The sequence below is a fragment of the Budorcas taxicolor genome, chromosome 14, assembly GCF_023091745.1.
Source record: "Budorcas taxicolor isolate Tak-1 chromosome 14, Takin1.1, whole genome shotgun sequence".
Lineage (NCBI taxonomy): Eukaryota > Metazoa > Chordata > Mammalia > Artiodactyla > Bovidae > Budorcas > Budorcas taxicolor.
In genome coordinates this window covers 65,136,766-65,159,687 of record NC_068923.1, presented here as the reverse complement: position 1 = coordinate 65,159,687, position 22,922 = coordinate 65,136,766, and the positions used below count along the sequence as shown (strand labels likewise).

The following is a 22,922-nucleotide window of genomic DNA, read 5'->3' as shown; positions in this document are numbered from 1 at the left end:
GGTTAAAAGTGAAGGACATGGAAAATGTTCTGCCAAAATCAGCTATTCTGTGGGCAAATGACAGCATGATACTTAAAGATATTCTCCCTGAGGAACTAAAGTGGGATGAGACAAGCAGGTTACAAATTTAAGTAGGGGATATAGAGGCTGACTGCTGAGAACCAAGAACAGAGCATAGGACAGCATGAGGTGGCGATGCCAGACTTAAGTAACTCTGATTAAGCAAAAGTACCTTGCAGACTATAACACCACGTGGCAAAGTGACAGACTACAAGGAATGCATAGATTGTGAAATAGAAGGCATGAGGCTGCTGATAGTGGCTTGACAATGATTATGAAGTTGGTATGGGACCTACATTTCAGATACACTCACACTGTACCAAGTTTACTGAAATACATTTTGTTGGTTGTATTTTGTTGCTTAAGATTATTTTGCTACTATTGGCTGTCTCATTACTTTTTAATTTATTGTGTGACAGTTATTCACTCAAAAGAGGAACAGGCATTGTGGTGGTGATAGAGTGGAAAGAGAACAGAATGCATACCTGACTCAATTAAAATAATGATACAAATTGACTTGGATAGTATTGTTCTAGTTTATGGCTGTTGTTCAGCTTAATTTTTAACACTGTCCCCTGTTACTCTCAAAAATCATCTTAGATATGAACAATAAATTACATGATCACCTTGAATAAAAGATTTGTTCTTTACAGACATTTAGAGAAGCAAAGTTTACATAATTAAAACATCTTTGGAACCATGAACAGATAATCCATGTTTTCTCATCTTTACTTGGAAAAAAAAACTATAGCAAGTGCCTAGACAATGGGCTGAAATGCATTTTATAAAGAGAAGTCAGAGAAAGTTTTAAAATATAGATGGTTTTATAAACAGTTGATATACTGTTTTACGTAGAGGTCAGAAAACATTTTATATTAGAGTTTTTGGTATCAGGTCTGGAAGAAAGTGCAAGATTTATGAAAAAAGACCAGGAAAACATTTAAAGTAAAAGAAACTTTAAGGACAGAAAACAGTACAGGGGGTGTGTGTGTGTGTGTGTGTGTGTGTGTGTGTGTGTAACTAAGATGATTGCCTAGATTAAAGGAAAGATGCACTTGAGAAACAGTTGGAGATAAATATGCTTAATATCTGGTCCTTTAATAGGCTCTCCTTGTATGAACAGACAAACAAATAAATGAGTAACATGAGACAGATTTATTTGAGGAAAAGGAGAAACTCCGGTAAAGCCCTGAAGTGGCAAATTCTGACCTACAAGCCAAATTTGATCTACAGAACTAATTTATTTACTGGACTATAGTACCTTAATGATCTCTTCAAGATTAGTTGATTTCTTTGACAATTAGAGGACTTTAAATAAAACATATTTCAATCTCCACTTTAAAATGAGTCTTTCTTCCTATAGGACGAAATGACAATAGCCAGAGTGGGCAAAAGTCCCTTTTAAATGGGAATGTACATCAGCTCAGTTCAGTTCAGTTCAGTTGCTCAGTCGTGTCTGACTGTTTGCGACCCCATGTATTGGAAAACGCCAAGCCTCCCTGTCCATCACCATCTCCCGGAGTTTACTCAAACTCACGTCCATCGAGTCGGTGATGCCGAGTCATCCTTCTCATCCATCTCAGCCATCTCATCCTCTGTTGTCCCCTTCTCCTCCTGCCCCCAATCCCTCCCAGCATCAGAGTCTTTTCCAATAAGTCAACTCTTCGCATGAGGTGGCCAAAGTATTGGAGTTTCAGCTTCAGCATCAATCCTTTCAATGAAAACCCAAGACTGATCTCCCTTAGAATGGACTGGTTGGATTTCCTTGCAGTCCAAGGGACTCTCAAGAGTCTTCTCCAGCACCACAGTTCAAAACCACCAATTCTTTGGTGCTCAGCTTTCTTAACAGTCCAACTCTCACATCCATACATGACCACAGGAAAAACCATACCCTTGACTAGACGGACCTTTGCTGGCAAAGTAATATCTCTGCTTTCAATATGCTATCTAGGTTGGTCATAACTTTCCTTCGAAGGAGTAAGCGTCTTTTAATTTTATGGCTGCAATCACCATCTGCAGTGATTTTGAAGCCCCCCAAAATAAAGTTTGACGCTGTTTCTACTGTTTCCCAATCTCTTTCCCATAAAGTGATGGGACCGGATGCCATGATCTTCGTTTTCTGAATGTTGAGCTTTAGCCAACTTTTTCACTCTCCTCTTTCACTTTTATCAAGAGGGTCTTTAGTTCCTCTTCACTTTCTGCCATAAGGGTGGTGTCATCTGCATATCTGAGGTTATTGATATTTCTCCCAGCAATCTTGAGTCCAGCTTGTGTTTCTTCCAGCCCAGCGTTTCTCATAATGTACTCTGCATATTAATTAAATAAGCAGGGTGACAATATACAGCCTTGATGTATTCCTTTTCCTATTTGGAACCAGTCTATTGTTCCATGCCCAGTTCTAACTGTTGCTTCCTGACCTGCATATAGGTTTTCAAGAGGCAGGTCAGGTGGTCTGGTATTCCCATCTCTTTCAGAATTTTCCACAGTTTATTGTGATCCACAGAGTCAAAGGCTTTGGTATAGTCAATAAAGCAGAAGTAGATGTTTTTTTCTGGAACTCTCTTGCTTTTTTGATGATCCAGCGGATGTTGGCAATTTGATTTCTGGTTCCTCTTCCTTTTCTAAAACCAGCTTGAACATCTGGAAGTTCACAATTCAGAGTATTGCTGAAGCCTGGCTTGGAGAATTTTGAGCATTACTTTACTAGCGTGTGAGATGAGTGCAGTTGTGCAGTAGTTTGAGCATTCTTTGGCATTGCCTTTCTTTGGGATTAGAGTGAAAACTGACCTTTTCCAGTCCTGTGGCCACTGCTGAGTTTTGCAAATTTTCTGGCATATTGAGTGCAGCACTTTCACAGCATCATCTTTCAGGATTTGAAATAGCACCACTGGAATTCCATCACCTCCACTAGCTGTGTTCGTAGTGATGCTTTCTAAGGCCCACTTGACTTCACATTTCAGGATGTCTGGCTCTAGGTAAGTGATCACACCATTGTGATCATCCGGGTCATTAAGATCTTTTTTGTACAGTTCTTCTGTGTATTCTTGCCACCTCTTCTTAATATCTTCTGCTTCTGCTAGGACTGTACCATTTCTGTCCTTTATCGAGCCCATCTTTGCATGAAATGTTCCCTTGGTATCTCTAATTTTCTTGAAGAGCTCTCTAGTCTTTCCCATTCTGTTGTTTTCCTCTATTTCTTTGCATTGATCGCTGAAGAAGGCTTTCTTATCTCTCCTTGCTATTCCTTGAAACTCTTTGGGAATTCCCATACTACCACTTTTCTTTCTTCCTTCTCACTTCTTCACTTGTATAAGTCACATGCTTTTTAGAAGTATGACCTTATGTGATTCTTGGGAGCATAATCAGAAGATAAGCTGATGAAATTGTAAAACTTCACTGTAACTAATAAATATAACTAAGCTTTTTGTGTTTCCTCTGGAATATTAATGAGCAGTCACTACTGCTAGGTATTTACTAAGCACCAGGCACAGTGTTAACCTCCTTTCAGACAGAGGTGGATTTGAGCCACAGTTGAAACATCTGCTAGGTTATCACCTTGAATAAATTAACTCACTCTCTGAACCTCAGTGTAATTTTTTTGGTAAATGGGGATGACATAGTATATCTCCCTGGAGAAGGAAATGGCAACCCACTCCAGTATTCTTGCCTGGAGAATTCCAGGGAAAGAGGAGCCTGGTAGACTACAATCCATGGGGTCACAAAGAGTTGGACACTACTGAGCACTGATCATCAGCACAGTATATCTCATATGGCCTCTGTGAGCATTAAATGAGGTTATCGTACATAAAGTACTTAACATTATTCTTAATGGGCTTCCTTGGTGGCTCAGAGAGCAAAGAATCTCCCTGAAATGCAGGAGACCTGGGTTCAATCCCTGAGTTGGGAAGATCTCCAGGAGGATAATATGGCAACCTACTCCAGTATTCTTGCCTGGAGAATCCCCATGGACAGAGGAGCCTGGTGGGCTACAGTCCAAGGGGTCACAAAGAATCAGACACAACTGAGTAACTATGCACAGCACAATGTGATTCTTGGCACCAAGGAAGCAATCATTCATGAAAAAAGAAACCAAACTTTTCACATTTGAAATCTGAATTGATGCTATTTACAATATATTAATTATTAAGCTAATTTTATTTTAGTGAATCAATTTTTAGCCTCTGATCAATGATATATATTTCTATGCATCTTAAAAGGATATTTGAAGGTAGATTTATTAAAACTCTGGTAGGATACATATTGTTTCTATAACTTTAATATGACCTACAGATACAATAAATATAAAAAATATATTACTAATTTCCTTGACAGATGCACATTAAAATTTCCAGAAATGCATATAAAGCAGCTTGTTTCTATTAAGCAGATGCACTTGGCATTCACAAACAATAGCCTGAAGCACCTTATCATATGATTGCATTTAGATATTTAATCACAATAACCATTTATGTGTAAAACCTTACTAATTTAAGGTAAATGAAAGAGTTGTTAGTTGCCAAACTATCATCATAAATAACTGAAATCGAACAGATATCACAAACAGTTTGCTGACATATTGTCCCTAACTTCAAAAAAATTAGAAAGTCAAGATATAAATATGAAGAATGCTTAATCTGTGTTTCAGATTTAGAAGTCCTTTATCTTCATTAATTATATAATCATTCTCTTATTTTTCATTCCCTTTTTTTCTGTCTCAAAAGATATACTAAGGGTACAAATCTAAAGACATTGACTCATCTATACTGATGTATACCTCCCTTACATGAACCTTCTTTATAACACAAAACAATTCATTTACTTATGTTAGTTGATTATGCCAAACAATCATCTTTCACAAACAAAAAATATATCAAGTTAATTATATATTTGTATTGTTAGTTGTTAACTTAAAGTGATGCATTTTCAGGCCAGTCATTAAATAAGTTCTTCATGCTTTTTCCAAAAGATTCCAATTTTACATATATTCATATAGTGATAATAGTTTACTGGGCACCAACTATTTATTCAATACTAAGTATTGTGCACTCATGATCATATTAAATCTTAATAATCTATTTATGAAATAAGCATCATTATCCCTATGTGAATTAGAGAGCTCAGACTCAGGTGATGAGGTGAAGTGCCCAAAATCAGCAATTAGTAAGAAGCCAAGACTTGAATTAAGGCACATATGAAAAATACTGGTCTGCACTCTTTCCATAGATGATATTGGAAATCTCAATAAGTTTCAACTACTGGGATTTTTAAGGCTATGCAATTAGAAGATCCCTTAGATATTTTTCTCAAAGAGATAATGTGTATCGATAATAAGAGTAAAAAAAGAGCAACTAAATTTTTTTGAGTTCCCATTTATTTTTTTCAGCCATTAAACCAAAATCCCTTTTAAGAAACAGCATATAGTTAACCACTTAGCAAAAACAAAACAAAAAACAGCCATCAACACTGGTAATTAGAGTGAAAGACATTTCATTGTGGTAGGATATCTTTAATGTAAAAGTATATTTAAAATAGTTTGTCAAAGTTTTCTGTGAATATATAATTAAGATCTTTAACAGAAGAAAATAAAATTAGTAAAAATGTAGGGTTGCTTTTTGTAATGGCAAATACTCATTCCTTTCCCTATCTCTAAAAATTTTACATTTTAAAATATACTTTTATAGTAAATTCAAATTATCAGTTTGTATAACGTAATCATTTCACTTGATGAATTAACTTTAATACTACCTTTACTTTAAGGAAAATTGGTATGATAACTGCAGAGAAGGTACCAACAATTAATTAATTAATTAGAACTTAATTGTATTTCTTTTGCCTATCTATAGTTTATCTTAACTGCAGATGAATAAGAAGAGAAATAAGAATATTTAAGATAATTAACAACACAACATTGTAAAGCAATTTTCCTCCAATTAAAAAATAAAATTAAAAAAATTAAGATAATTAAAATTTTTAAAATGAAAGTTTTTGAGTAGTAAAGTAACAGAAGGATTTAAGTAACATTTCTATGTTTTTATTTAAGAAAAAAAACAACTCACTTGAAAACTGAATTGCAAATCCAGATTTGCTGATATAAAAATCTGTGTCGAACTGAATGGTCACTACGTTGAGAGTGCTATGGATTCCTTCGGGAATAAGAGACCCACTAATTTCCTTTAAAAGCATCTCATTTTCAGGTGGACCATCCCAAACTCGGAGTATATCATGTGATGCTTCCGTATCAAAAGCAAGAAACTGCAGGCTGTGGGAGAACCATATATCTCTGATTATTTTAAACATGGATCCAGTTTTAAATAAAGAATATAAAATATCTTTGCTTATACTAGATATTTTTTTATTCTATCAAATAAAATGAATAATGCAAAATGGGTATATAAACAATGCATTTTTATTGAACAGTATAATTTTTTTAGAATATGATTAAATATACTATTATATCAATTCTGCAAATTATGATTCAATTTAGGAATTTTTGACTTTAAGATGGTACAGAAGAGATACACATTTAGTAGAAACTGTACTCTGAATTTTGATCTTTTCCCAGTTGTGATACTCTCTCATGACACTGGGCAGTGCTAGGAAACTAAGTTCCCAGTCAGTCACAAGATCAAAAAAAACAAGCTACCAACACATTTACAACCATAATGCACTCATAAAACAGTTCTGTTTTTCATTTTCAGTATAGTATTCAATAAAATTACATGAGATATTCAATACTTTATTATAAAATAGACTTCAGGTTAGATGATTTGCCCAACTGTAGACTAACAGTAAATGCTCTGAGCATGTTTAGTGTAGGTGAGGGTGAGTGATGGTTTTTGGTAGATTAGTTATATTACATGCATTTTCAGTTTATGACATTTTCAATTTATGTTCAGTTTATCAGCATGTAACCCAAGGAAGACCTACCTATACATTCTTTTCAGTGTCCATGACTTAATTGTGGCAATGACAGGTGACATTTAAGAGGAGCTCATATGTGCCACACACTGTGCAAAATGCATTACATCTATTTTCTTCCTTTAATTATTATAATGATTCAGTGAAGCAGGAAGAATTTTGATCTCAACTTTACGAAAGTGGCAAGTGGGATTCAGATTAAATAAGATTGTCCTAAGGGTGGCAGAGTCATGAATTGAACTCAAGTTATCTAATGCCATAGTATGTGTTACTGCCAGTGTTATCAATTTTTTAGTGTGCTTGTTTTATAAGAATCAAAGATTTACTCCACAAATGCAAAAACAGTTTACATTCAAAAAAGAAGTAAAGTAAAAGGAAACTTCCTGAATGTGAAAATGGCCCCTCACCACAAAAATGCACACAAAAGAAAAAAAATGCTTCATGTTAAATCTATTTTGCTTTAGTCTAGACAAAATTAATATCAGATTTTCTTGTGCCTAAGCCAAAAGCTAAAAAAATTATATCAACACACTCAACTCTCTTCCCCCCTCTCTCTCTCTCTCTCTCTCTCTCTCTCTATATATATATATATATATATATATATATCTCACATCCATGTTTGATATGTGAATTGTCACAGTTTTAAATCTGGGTTACAATTTAATATAAAAATTCTTCTTTAATTTTTAAAAATCTCAGAATTCTGTTGAATTTACAGCATCTTAATTCATGAAGCATTAGAAGAGTAGAACTCTCAAGCAGCAGGAAAAATTCTGATCTTTTGTGCCCTCTTCTAACTGAAAAGCTTCTAAGGGGCTATATGAACCAATGCTGTGGCCTATGAATTAGTATGTCATGCTTATCAATACTTCTCCCCCAATTTTATAATAGATAAAAACCATGTTTTTCTCTACCAATGGTAAAAAAAAAAAGAAAAATTTTAATATTAATTATATATAGGGTCTGATCAGGAAATTCAGATTCCTCAGTCATTTTGAAAAGATAAAATCCATTTACCTGACAATGTTTCCTGGATCTACCTCAATCATCCACATGCAACGCAGATTATTGTCATATGGAAAGGGATAACCAGGAGATAAAATTCTTCCTGATGATTCTCCTTTAAAACGACCTCCACATTCAGCTAGAAAAAATTAATTCAATTTAAGTCACAGTTTAATCTTTCTAAACATCTACAAATTTCTTGAGGATATATTTTTCACCTGAAGGAAAATAAGGATTGATTTCTTCTCTTACTGAAAATATATATGTGTATATGCTTTCTCAGATTAAGGTGTTAATTAAAGTAACAACACACTGTACAATAAAACAAGAATCTCAAGTTAGATCATATAAATGATAATATAATAAGCCAATTAGGGAATTTTAAAAGTACACACTCAAAGGCTCAGAGTTTAGGCTTCAAACTTTTTAAGATGTATGGCAAAATAATGTTAATGTAACAAGGGGAAACAGATGGCAAGTTGCTCCCTTATAGCTGGTTGTAGGCTAACTAATTCATCATCTTACTACCTTACCTCTAAGCTTTACTGCAGGTCCCTCAGGCCTTCTAAATTTCATTGTCCTCTTATTCCCCTTTCAGTCACTCTAAACTCTTTTGCTTTTAACCTCCTCAAAGTCAAAGTGGCATTATTATTAGATTTTACTTCAGTTAAACCTGGTTCCGTTTTGATTTAAAGTGGTCTCTAATTTTTATAAAATTCACCGAATTAAAAATGTAAACATCATCATACAATATAATTAAAAATAGATCTTTTGGGGAATTCCCTCTCTATCTTAATAATATTTAATCTATTGGGAAATCTGGAATGATTTTACATTGATAAGCAAATAATCTAAAAAGAATCCTCTTGCTAGAGGAGAAATGAAGTACTTTACTTAGTATATTACTCTACTTCTCTACATCCTAAAAACCACAAGGTGTGATAATACAGTTTTGAAAGATCTCCAAATTACTATACTACCAAAAAATAAAACTAAATTCAAGGTAATTTACTTTCTGCTTGTATATTTGAATATATTACTACATTTATGTTTCCTGTTCTCTGCAGTGTTATTGTCTTACTCAAATGCAATGCTGAACTAAACATCTTGAATTTTTGTTTTGTTTTGATTATTAGAACAAAGGTCAGAGACAAAGTTTCAGTACTCGGAAAAGACTGAATAACAATGGAATATCATGGTTAAAATTCGTAGGCTCTATTCATATAGATAAAATTGCTTCAAAGATTTTAGATGTTATATTTTAGTATAATATTAATGTTATTTTTATGTGTCAACTTGGCCAAGTTGTAGTACCCAGTTATTTTATCAAACACTAGTCTAGGTGTTGCTATTTATAGACCTGGTTAACATCTATAATCAGCTGACTTTACCCTTGATAATGTGGGTAGCCTTCATCCAATCATTTGGAAGGCCTTAACAATGAAAACTGAGTTTTCTGGAAAAGACGATTTTCCCTCAAGACTGTATCATTAATTCCTGCCCTAGTTTCCAGCCTTTTGATCTTCCCTATGGAATTTGAACTTGTCAGTCCCCACAACTGCATGAGTTAATTCCTCAATATATTAAATACATTTCTTGATAGATGATAGCTAAATAGATCACATATAGATCTACTAATTCTTTTTATTTGGTGAACCCTGACTGATATATACACCTATAGAGGACTAAGCAAGTTTATTTTGTATTGTAACATTAATTTAATTTATAATAATAAATTTTTTATTTTAAAATAAATAAAATATATATAGTTAAGAAGTAACCATCACTTACTGTGGTTTTTCTCATTTTATAACAAGACCTTTGTTGGACAACCTAGAATGCTGTAACTGTAATAATTCATTTTTCTTCATTTTTAATGATTTATTCACTATTATTGACATATTTCTGAGAAGAACAAATTTGATACTTCATTCTGCCAGACTTGTCCTTTTTATACAATCCATGAGGGTCTCATGGCAAGTATACTGGGGTGGTTTGCCATTCACTCCTCCAGCGGATCCCATTTGGTCAGAACTAGCAGCTATGACCCAACTGTCTTGAGTAGCCCTACACAGCATGGCTCATAGCTTCATTGGCCTATGCAAGGCCCTTCACCATGACAAGACAGTAATCCATGAAGGGATTACTATGATGTTGTGGTCAGTTATTCTAGAGCCAGATATTCTAGAGTGTGAAGTTAAGTGTGGGCATTAGGAAGCACTGCTGTTAATAAATGGGGTTCCAGTAGAGCTATTGAGAACCCTAAAGGATGATACCCTTAAAGTGATGCATTCAATATGTCAGCAATTGTGGAAGACCGAACAGAGGCCACAGGACTGGAAGTGGTCAATCCTCATCCCAGTTCCCAATAAGGTAGTACTAAAGAATGCGTGCTAAAGAATGTGCTAACCATCGGACAATTGCACTCATCTACCATTATAGTAAGGTCATGCTTAATATCTTGCTTGCTAGGCTTCAGCATTATGCAAACCAAGAACTTCCAGTTGTCTAAGCTGGGTTTAGACAAAGAAGAGAAACCAGAGATCAAATTGCCAACATTCACTGGATCATAAAGAAAGCAAGGGAATTCCAGAAAAACATCTATCTTTGTTTCACTGACTACGCTAAAGCCTTTGACTGTGTGGATCATAACAAACTGTGGAAAGCTCTTAAAGAGGTGGGGATTCCAGACCATACTACTTGTTTCTAGAGAAACCTGTGTGCAGGTCAAGAAACAACAATTAGAGCCCTGAACGGAACAAACTGTTGGTTCAAGATTGAGAAAGGAGTACAACAGGGCTGTCTGCTGTCCCTCTGTTTGTTTAACCTATATGCTGAACACATCATGAGAAATGCCAAGCTGGATGAGTTACAAGCTGGAGTCAAGATAAGCAGGAAAAAAATCAACAACCTCAGATACGGGGATGATACCATTCTAACGGTAAGCTCCGGGAGAAGGTAAAGGACAGGGAAGCCTGGCATGCTGCAGTCCATGCGGTAGCAAAGAGTCAGACATGACTGAGCAACTGAATAACAACATTCTAATGGTAAGAAGCTAAGAGGAACTAAAGAACCTCTTGATGAGGGTGAAGGAGGACAGTGAAAGAGCTGGCTGAAAACTAAAGATTAACAAACTAAGATCATGGCATCCAGTCCCATTACTTCATGGCAGATAGAAGGGGAAAAGGTGAAAGTAGTGACAGATTTCATCTTCTTGGGCTCTAAAATCACTGCAGATGGTGACTGTAGTCATGAAATCAGAAGATGATTGCTTCTCAGCAGGAAAGCTATGACAAACCTAGACAGTGTGTTGAAAAGCAGAGACATTACTCTGTTGACAAAGATCTGTATAGTCAAGGTTATGATCTTCCAATTAGTCATGTACGGTTGTGAGAGCTGAACTGTAAAGAAGGCAGAGCACCAAAGAATTGATGCCTTCAAACTGTGGTGCTGGAGAAGATTCCTGAAAGTCCCTTGGAGAGCAATGAGATCAAACCAGCTAATCTTAAGGGAAATCAACCCTGAATACTCATTGTAAGGACTCATGCTGAAGCTGAAGCTCCAGTATTTTGGTCATCTGATTCGAACAGCTGACTAATTGGAAAAGTCCCTGATGCTGGGAAAGATTGAGTGCAGTAGGTGAAGAGGGCATCAGAGGATGAGATGACTGTATGGCATCACTGATGCAATGAACATGAACTTGGGCAACATTCGGGAGATGGCGTGGGACAGAGAGGCCTGGCATGCTGCAGTCCATGGGGTTGCAAAGAGTTGGACATAACTGGGTGACTAAACAAAAACAACAATCTGCCAGATTAATTTTAAGCAACTCCAAGAACTGGAGGTTTGGGAATTGATTTTATATTGAATTTAAACATAACTCTTTCTCCATATTTCTTTGTTACAAATATTACTTGGCTATTTGATTTCAAATAAACCAGTGTGATATGCTGTAACATTGGCGTTCAAATTCTGTCAGAAGTCTTATGTTTACAGATAAAACTGAAGGTGCGAAGGTTAAATACCTCTAGCTATGGTGCCTAAAAATTATTTTTTGTTTGCTTAAGGTATAAGCTACAGAAACATAATTACCTAGAAAAATCCATATAATTAAGAAAAAGCTTCTTATTTGGCCAAGGCAAAAATATAACCATAATAGATATTTAAGGTTAATAGGAATGGATAATTATGATTTTAGGCCAAGTGGTAAAGCTGTTAATTATTGACAGTAAAGAATACCATCTTAAATAGAATTTCATCTTCTATTGTCATGAAAATCATCAGCATGACACATTATGTGTCCAGCTGTTTTAAGCTTTTATTCCTGATCATCTATCATTTAAAAAAAAAAAAAAGTCACCCTTCTCATAAAGCTTGAGCAGTGGTATTACTAAATTTTGACTTGGCAGATTCATAAAGTGCATTGATTTGTCACAAAATAATTAAATCTTCTGATCCTAGATAAAATGTTCTTCTATTTGCATGAAGTTTTCCAAAAAATGAAAATGTCTTCAGCTCAATTCAACATATAAAGAAAATATATATTTTTAATGTATTAGTTTGTGATTTTAATTCTACAGACAACATAGCAAGTCAGTATTTTTAAGTTCATAGTTTTGTGCTATTGAAAGCCTTAATGATTTTCTGAATATATTTGATATTCACACCAAAGAATATAACTTCAGAGAGAGTTAATCAGTGTACATTTTTCTCATAACCAATTCCAGCAGGTTGGTTGTTGGTCATATTCCAGAATCCTAAGCTTTGTCAATTTAAGTTGATTGTTATTTTAGGTTTATCCTCATAATCTATCCAAAATTCAGATGCATCTGAAAGGAAAGCAGTATAATTGCATTTTGGTTGGATAAAAGAATGTTTGCTTTCTGCTCATCAATGTTTTAACAAACCAATAGAAGTCTCATATCATCGAAAACACTGCAATTAGTTGCAAGACCTCTAATAACTAGAATTTCATTTCTTTCCTATTTGAAGTCTATCAAGTTTTATGAAAATTCCTGTGTTGACTATATCCATTAACAAACATTAAAATATATCTCAAAATGTTCAGGTCTCCAGATTCATAAAATTGTATACATTAAATATGTGGAATTTTTTCAATATGAATTATATCTTAATAAATCTTTTTTAAAAATTAAGTCAATTTTATCCATATGAGCCTGACACAAAATGGATTTGGGCCACCACAACCGCCATTAAATAAGAATAATTAAAGAAACTTGTTTGTTCCCCTATTGAGGACTTTGTGTTTTGTTTAAATGTTTGTTTGTTTGTTTGTTTGTTTTTCATTTTGTTGTCCTAGTAATCCATCCAGTCTGGCACCTATACTGGGACCAAAAGAAAAAATGCAGAGGTCTTTATCAACACTTTTCTATCCACCCTCTTTCTTACACATGCTCAGTTATTTGTTAATTGATTTATGGGATGGTAGTAATGAAATTCTTCTCCAGCTATACAAAGGAGAGAAAATGATCATTCTGTAATTTCATGTAGGCAATATATCTTATATGACTAATTCTCACATGCCTTTTATTATTGAAATACATTTAATTATGTTATGATACATAAAATAAGGAAAACAGATATACTTTCTTAGTTTTTGAAAAGGTATGTATATAGAGAAAGTCTTTGAAGTTATTGAGAATATTTAGTTTTTTTAATTTGCCTTTATACCAGCATAAGCATTAATTTTGTATATTAAAACAAATCTGGTCAATGAGATTCAGTAAATGTGTATGATTAAGAGTTTCAGCATATTTTGTAGAGACTTAAATTTTATATCAAGATAGGATAAATATAATGACTTCATATGAACTATTTTTTGCCCGAAAAGAGAAGGTACTCATTGATTATGGAAAGAACCCTCTGACTTACCACAAATTTGAACAATGTATTCATTAACTTTCTGATTAAGGTATGAGTTGGGTATGGACAAATAAAATAACTTGAAAAGGTACAGTTTATTTTGATAACACTTCCATAGAAATATTGCATGAAAACCAAAAACAGTATCCTACCAATACAGGATGGCAGAGGATAGTCCCATGCCCTTCTCTCCCCTGTCATGCACTTGAGAAGGCTGCTTCCATGGAGAGTGTAGCCTGGATTGCATCCATAAATGATAGTGCTACCAGCAAAATGCCCTTGGTCACTGATTTTGTATCCAAATTGTGGGATGCCAGGATCCTCACAATGTGAAAGTTCAAAACCTATGAGAAGAATATAAATTTATTAAAGACAAAATTTAGCAGGAGGATTTAAAACAGCACAAATCATCCCTTTTACTGGTTTTAATATGATTACATACTTTTTCCTGTTTTATTACTTAAAATATTTAATTTTGATAGCATACAGCTTCCCTGGTGGCTCAGAGGTTAAAGTGTCTGCCTCCAATGCGGGAGACCTGGGTTTGATCCCTGGGTCGGGAAGACACCCTGGAGAAGGAAATGGCAACCCACTCCAGTATTCTTGCCTGGAGAATCCCATGGACAGAGGAGCCTGGTAGGCTACAGTCCACGGGATCACAAAGAGTCGGACATGACTGAGCGACTTCACTTACTTACTTACTTACTTACAGCCACCAGAGAGAGTTTTTTTTCCTCAAAAAATTAAAATTTGTCGTATTATTCAAATTTAGCAATGATACCCCATGGTCTCTATGACTGTATCATAACGTGTTATAGTACTAACATTCTTTCCTGCTTCAAGTGATTTGCAACTAATAGATTCTGACCAATGTAACTATTAGGATCAAATCACGAAAAGTTTAAAATTCATTTAAAATATGTGAAACCACAACTGTTCAGGTAACAAATACATCCAATGCAAACATAACTTTAGATTGCTTTACTTTTATAGTCTTGGAAGAAAATGAAATAGACATATTTAAAATGACTAGCAAGAGTTAATATAACCCAGTAATCAGTCTGAAGAACTCTGAATTTTTATATTCTCCCTTCAGAATACACAACTCTCAAAACTTCTCACAAGAAAAAAAAAAGTAGTTCATAAAAATAAATATTTTTGATTTCTAAAGAGTTGGGGCTTTCCACATGACTTTAGCTGGAAGCTTGTGATTGAGAAGATATGTTTATATGAGTAGTGAGAGAATTCCAGAGAGATTAAGGTACCTCTGGAGGGGATCTGTGTTTACATCTTAAGGAAGAATGAGACCCAGGACTTTACAGAAATCTCTAGATTATAAAAACTGGAGACACAGGAGGTTAATCTGACTGTTGAAATCCTAAATTTACATTACTAAGGTTAGAATAAAAACAGAATTATTTCCATCCCATCTCCAAAGAGCAAAAGTTTTCCTTCCTCCTTTCAGGAGAGGAGAGAGAGAGAGATAACTCTCTCAAGCACAGCAAGTCCATTTCTCTTATTCCCTGTCCTTGGTCATGTGGTAAGTTTTTCCATCTGATTTTCATTGTGTTACTACAGAGGTAAGGACTAGGTCGAAGGGATGCTGACATACTTACTACTATTATTATTATTATTATATTTAATTCATCAATTCTATCACTTAAATAAGAATTAATCTCTTTAGATCCAGTATACGTACTGTGCCTATTCAGAATAAAATTAATAAAGGTGAATATTAAAAATGAAACAGTCATAGCACAATTTGCTCCTAAGATCCTGAAAGAACTAGAAAAGGGTACGTCAGAAGGTAAATCAAATATGACACTAGTTACAAAAATCTAAATCTTCTAGCTATAGAATTCTTCTGTACTTAGTGTTTTATAAATTCTATAAATGTAAGTTAAATGATGGGCTCCCTTGTGACAAAATGGCAAAGAACTTGCCTGCCAGTGCAGGAGACACAGGTTTGATCCTTGAGTCAGGAAGATCTTCTGAATAAGAAAATGACAACCCACTCCAGTATCTTTGCCTGGTAAATCCCATGGACAGTGGAGCCTGGCAAGGCCACAGTCCATGGGGTCACAAAAGAGTCAGACTTGACTTTAGCCACTAAACAATAATAACAAGATAAATGATATAATGATATAATGTGACAAAGATAATTAACTGCTTGTTATTGTTCAGCCACTAAGTCATGTCCAACTCTCTGCGATCCCACAGAGATCCCACACTGGTGTGCAGTGTGCCAGTCTTCCTTGTCCGTCATTATTTCCCAACTAGATGTTAAATTATATCAGTTATACCTTCTGAGACTAGAGGACTACGATAAAATTCTAGATAGCTTCATGGATGAGGGAAATCTATGATTCCAAGACAAATAATATTGGAGAAGAGAATAACTTCTGTGCATCTTAAATCATATGATATTCAAAAAGAGATCTGTATGTTTTTTGTGGGCATAGATCCTTGACCAAATTAATCTAAATTTGAACTAGAAAGCAAAAAAGCATATTTTAGCTCACTGATGTCAAGTCATTAATTTGTAGTACTGACTTCCCAGAGTGTCAAAACAAGCATACAATTACCAGAAATGTACAGCTAAAAGTACCAAATTTATACTTTAATTTCTGTATGCTGAGGGCTATCTTAGCTCTTGGAGAACATAAGGAGCCTCCTCTTAGTCTCTTTGAAGGGTTCTTCATCTTTCCTTTCTCTTCCAACCAACAGAACTATTTCACATATCTTCATTAATTTACAATCATTTGTTTATTTTCTTTTTTTTCCTATAGATTGGGCTTATTTCACTTTTTTCTCTTTCCCCCAAAGCCTTCACAGCACAAAATCTGGCACATAACAGATGTGCAATAATGTTCATGAATGAATGCTATTCTCAGGGCAGTTATCTCCAGGTGACATCTGAAAATTAAGCTAAAGTAATTTTGATGAAATTTATGATAGACTTAAAAAAAAACTGCAGGAAATTCCTGTATGGATTAATTTGTGACAACCTCATTTGGGTGGAAATATGTTAAAATAAGGCAAATGCAAACAGCTTCAGAGTCATACAAGAGGTCAGAGGTTGCTGAGCAAGTCAGTCTTGCAATAAAAGAAGTAGAAACAGTAGAAATAGTAACAAAATTTTTAGGACATATTTTGTATGACTCTGTATAGTAAAGAGTACGTTTAAAATATCTCTGCTCAAAAGTATCAAGCTTGAATTCCTTCTACCAGACACAATATTCAGTTTATTATTCAAGATTCAGCCACTTTTGAGTTTTACCATGTATCATTTATCAAAGTAAAAATGGAAATCAAGCTCTCTTTTTAAGGTTTATTACCAAATTCATCCTCCCTCCTTTAATTTGAATGTTCTGTAAATGTGGTTGGCAATTGCTGGTGATGAGGTATAATGGAGACACTCTTTGCAAATTAAGATAATTTATAATACTTTGCATTGTAGATGAAAATGCACATGGACAATAGTATGTAAGCTACAAAGCACAACACAATTTAGTCCAATTTGGTGGAATTATTGTTGCTTATTCATAAATATTCAGAAGTGCCTTATCTTTATGGAAACATTCTGCTGCCAGTCTTTTCACTGAAAAGCTCAAATACATGAAAATGACAATTAAATAAAGATGTGTATGAAAAACCATATACTATAAATATTCACCATTCCTTGTGTAATTTGATACTGTGATGAAATTAAAACTCCTGGAGCAAAAATCAACTGGAGATTCTCATTTATCTAAATCTTTTTGACTTTCTGAATAACTTAAACTGAGTTCTAATTTCCTTCCTGCCATCATAAAGAAGAAATCTTCTTTAAAGGTTCCTAACATTTGAAAATTACTATTTGATATCTATAAGAGAAGAGAAAGATATAAAAACTTCATCATCTGGTTCTATTGATAGTTGTTTCAGATTAATAGTAATATTAGTTCAGATTACTTTTCAGATTAATATTTATACTAATTGATTCATATTCACATTAATATTGTTATTCATAAATAATGCTCAGTTCAGTTCAGTTGCTCAGTCATGTCTGACTCTTTGCGACCCCGTGGACTGCAGCATGTCAGGCTTCCCTGTCCATCACCAATTCCCGGAGCTTACTTACTCAAACTCATGTCCATTGCATTAGTGATACCACCCAACCAAATCATCCTCTGTCATCCCCTTCTCCTCCCACCTTCAATCTTTCCCAGAATCAGGGTCTTTTCAAATAAGTCGGTTCTTTGCATCAGGTGGCCAAAGTATTGTAGTTTCAGCTTCAGCATCAGTCCTTCCAATGAATATTCAGGACTGATTTCCTTTAGGATTGACTGGTTTGATCTCCTTGCAGTCCAAGGGACTCTCAAGAGCCTTCTCTTATACCACAATTCAAAAGTATAAATTCTTCAGTGCTCAGCTTTCTTTATAGTCCAACTCTCACATCTATACACAACTACTAGAAAAACCATAGCTTTGACTAGACGGACTTTTGTTGGTAAAGTAATGTCTCTGCTTTTTAACATGCTGTCTAGGTTGTTCATAGCTTTTTTTTCAAGGAGCAAGTGTCTTTTAATTTCATGGCTGCAGTCTCGATCTGCAGTGATTTTGGAGCCCCCCAAAATAAAGTCTGTCACTGTTTCCACTGTTTCCCCAACTATTTGCCATGAAGTAATGGGACCAGATGTCATGATCTTAGTCTAATGCTAAGTAACTTAAAACTCCATTTATGTTTGGTTCTAATTCCTTTCTAGTCTTCCTCTACTGAGAACTACCAAATATTCTGAATTAGTATATTATTTTTACATATAATTTACATGTTTTTGTTGTTGTTTAGTCTCCAAGTCATGTCCAACTCTTTGTGACCCCATGGATTGTAGTCTGCCAGGCTCCTCAGTCCATGGGGTTTCCCAGGAAGACATACTGGACTGGATTGTCATTGCCTTCATCTCCTGCATTGGCAGGTGGATTCTTAACCACTGAGCCATCAGGAAAGTCCAATTTATATTTTAAAACATCTATATTTCAATGAACAATATATAGTATGGTTTGTAAGCATTTACACATTTTATAAATTATATAATTAAGATAACATTCTTTCGAGGCTTTATTTTTTTGTGTGCAGCATTGTGTTTCTACTGTTACATTTACACACACATACACTTACACATATAGTTTACTCATTTTAACTACCAGTGATATTCCATAGGATGTATACCCTAAAATTGATTTACTTATTCTCCAGCTGGTGGGTATTTGTATTGTTATATTGCTTACATGATTCACTGTTATAAAAATGCTACACTTCCATGTCCTCATTTGCACATATGCAAGTGTTTCTATGGGTTATGTATCATGCAGGGATTCAAAGATCAATTTGAATCAGTTCTAATGAGGTGGATAAAACTGGAGCCTATTATACAGAGTGAAGTAAGCCAGAAAGAAAAACACCAATACAGTACACTAACGCATATATATGGAATTTAGAAAGATGATAACAATAACCCTATATACGAGACAGCAAAAGAGACACAGATGTATAGAACAGTCTTTTGGACTCTGTGGGTGAAGATGAGGATGTGATGATTTGAGAAATTATCATTGAAACATGTATATTATCATATGTGAAACAGATCGCCAGTCCAGGTTCGATGCATGAGACAGGGTGCTCAGGGCTGGTGCACTGGGATAACCCAGAGGGATGGGATGGGGAGGGAGGTGGGAGGTAGGTTCAGGATGGGGAACACATGTTCACCCATGGCTGATTTTTGTCAATGTATGGCAAAACCACTACAATATTGTAAAGTAATTAAAATAAATAAATAAATAAATAACAAAGATAATTTTCTCAAGAATAAATCAAAATCTGTTAATCGGTCTTGACCTAATGAAAGAAAATAGTTCAATCTCTGCCTCAGTATAATTTCTGCTCAACTTATTTATGAATATTGTGTATTCACATAGGTTGATGTTCTATCTGGTTAGTAAAATAGTAATAATAATTGTGTGCATGCTAAGTCATGTCTGACTCTTTACTACCCCATGGAGCCTGGCAGGCTCCTCTGCTCCTGGAATTCTTCAGGCAAGAATACTGGAGTAGGTTGCCACGTCCACTCTCCATGGGATCTTCCCGACCCAGGGATCAAACCAACATCTCCTATGTCTCCTGCATTGGCAGGTGGATTCTATGCCACTAGTGGCACCTGGGAAGCCCATGAGAAAATAAGTGATATTATTAAATATACTAGTTTGTGTCTTCATACATTTGTATATCATTCTGGGATAGTGGGATCATACATTTGTGCACCATTGTTAAATTTGTACGTCACACATTTGTATATCAGTCAGGGATATAGTGGGATTTAGCTTTGCCTGAATGTTAAATTTTACCATCAGCCATTTAGTTTATGCATAATTGGTACAGGTGGCTCAGAGGGTAAAGTGTCTGCCTACAATGCAGGAGACCCGGGTTTGATCCCTGGGTCAGGAAGATCCCCTGGAGAAGGAAATGGCAACCCACTCCAGAATTCTTGCCTGGAAAAGCCCATGGACAGAGAAGTCTGGTAGGCTATAGTCCATGGGGTCGCAAAGAGTCAGACATGACTGAGCAACTTCACTTTCACTTTCAGTCATGTCTAAAAATGAATTTTACTAGATATCACCAAATATCTCCTATGTGACTATACCAATTTATCCCAAAGTTCATGAATTTCAAGTTCTTCCAATTATTATAAACATTTAGTATCATACTGCTTTTTGATTTTGACCAATTTTAGGAGTGTGCAATAGAAAAGTATTTTGACTTTAATTTTCATTTCTTAATTTCTATCAAGCACTTTTTGTCTATGATTATTGTACTGGAATATCCTCTACTGTGAATTTTTTTTTTTTTGCCCATATGTTTTTCTGGGCTATTTTTAAATTGATTTGTAGGATTTCTTTCTATGGAGTATATGTTTTTCTGTGCTGTGTTGTACTTATTTGCCCAGTCGCCTCCAAGTTTTTGCAACCCTATGGACTGTAGCTGTCAGGCTTCTCTATCCGTGCAGATTCTCCAGGCATGAATACTGAGGTGGGTCACCATGCCCTCCTTCAGGGGATCTTCCCAACCCAGAGATAGAACTCAGGTCTCCCACATTGCAGGCAGATTCTTCACCATCTGAGCCACTGGGCTTTTCTACTATATTGTAAATATCTCCTTCTAATTATATATCATTTAAAAATCTTGCTAGCAAAGGTCCGTCTAGTCAAAGCTATGGTTTTTCCAGTAGTCATGTATGGATGTGAGAGTTGGACTTATAAAGAAAGCTGAGCACCGAAGAATTGATGCTTATGAACTGCGGTCTTAGAGAAGATTCTTGAGAGTCCCTTGGACAGCAAGGAGATCCAACCAGTCAATCCTAAAGGAATTCAGTCCCGAATATTCATGGAAGGACTGATGCGGAAGCTGAAACTCCAATACTTTGACCACCTGATGAGAACTGACTCATTTGAAAAGACCCTGATGCTGGGAATGAATGAAGGCGGGAGGAAAAGGGGACAACAGAGGATGAGATGGTTGGATGGCATCACTGACTCAATGGACATGAGCTTGAGTAAGCTCCGGGAGTTGGTGATGGAGAGGGAAGCCAGATGTGCTGCAGTCCATGGGGTTGCGAAGAGTCAGACATGACTGAGCGACTGAACTGAAAAAATCTTGTTTATGGTATATTTAGCTAAAGAGATTTGTAAAAAACATAATAATAATAAGGACTGGGACTTATTTACTGGTCTTCAGTAAAACAGAAGGCATTTGATATTTTCAGTTGCTAAAATTCAGTACAAGAAATTAGAGGGGAAAATACAAAGAAATGCAGAGAGTGTGAAGGTCAAGGATCACTGCTGGCTTTCAGGAATCCAGCAATTCAGGGAAGCTGCCACCACATACAAGCACCTGCCAGCGCCACACTCTTGCCTACATATTTTGGTGAAAAATAATGGCTTCTTTATCCATCCTGTCTTTCAGCTCTCACCGGATTACCTTTATTTCATGGAATCCAAGCAGAGGTTTTAGCTGGCAAGGGCAGGAGATATGTAGTTGCCAGATTTTTAGACTCTACACTTAAAAGAAGTGCATAGAAGGGCATGGATGCTACTGAGTATTGACAGATTTTTGCTTGTCTATCTTCTTTGAGAAATCTTTCTTCACATTAAAGACACAGCTACTGTAGGTCACATTTTTTTCTAAGCATTGTAAAGTTTTGACACTCACATATGTCTTCAATCTGCCAGAAGTTAACTTTAAAAAGGTGTATGTTAGTAGGTCATTAGATATTAAAGTTCAAGATTTACAAAACTTTTGGGATGTGAAGGTTATAAAAATGGCTTGTTATTCTAACATGAAGAAATTATAAACAACATTGTATATATAAATGACAGGTAATCAAGAAATATTTCTTTAGCATTTTAGTTAGAATACCTTGTTCTATATAATGCAGCCTTAGTCAATACTTCATTTATCACCTCATTAATTTTCAATATTTAAAGAGTAACAGAAGTGCTAAATGTACCTGTTAAGTTTATAGGATATAGATTCAAATAGACTAACTTTGTTGCTTCCTTATAATTCATTTATTTTCTACTTGTATTTGCATTAAATAAATTATGAGTAGAGTTAGCATTAATAGGATATCTGATTATTTTTCATTGTTAACATTGCCAAAACTTTATTGGCAACTAAAGAGTTTAAATAGGGTAATTTATATTTATAAAGCTAGTATACAAGATGCTATCACAAGTTGGCTACTGCTCATCTTTAATTTGAATACAGAATTTGAAATGGACATGTTCCATGTGGATTACCAAATTATTTCAAGCAACAAAACTCAAGAGCTAAGAACATATAAATATATCTGAACAATATCCTTGGGATAATGGACATTTCTCAAATGGGATTTTTAGAAAATTAAATGTGCAGAGGTGACAACAAGAAGGCATCTGAGCCCAGAGGTAATGTCTAACAAATGGGTATCATAAGCATTTGCCAGATCAGCTTTTGAGAAGACAATGCTATAATCAATCAA

At 35.0% G+C, this 22,922-nt stretch overlaps 1 protein-coding gene across 1 annotated transcript in view; it reads right to left on the bottom strand.

Annotated features, from left to right (window-relative positions):
• Positions 1–22,922, bottom strand: part of CSMD3 (CUB and Sushi multiple domains 3) — a 1,391,498-nt gene that overhangs the window by 309,779 nt on the left and 1,058,797 nt on the right. The window contains exons 25-27 of the mRNA XM_052651435.1: positions 14,019–14,210; positions 7,996–8,122; positions 6,117–6,319 (exon numbers count right to left, since the gene is read on the bottom strand). Of these exons, the coding sequence (XP_052507395.1) occupies positions 6,117–6,319; positions 7,996–8,122; positions 14,019–14,210 (522 nt within the window). The remainder of the gene's footprint in view (positions 1–6,116; positions 6,320–7,995; positions 8,123–14,018; positions 14,211–22,922) is intronic.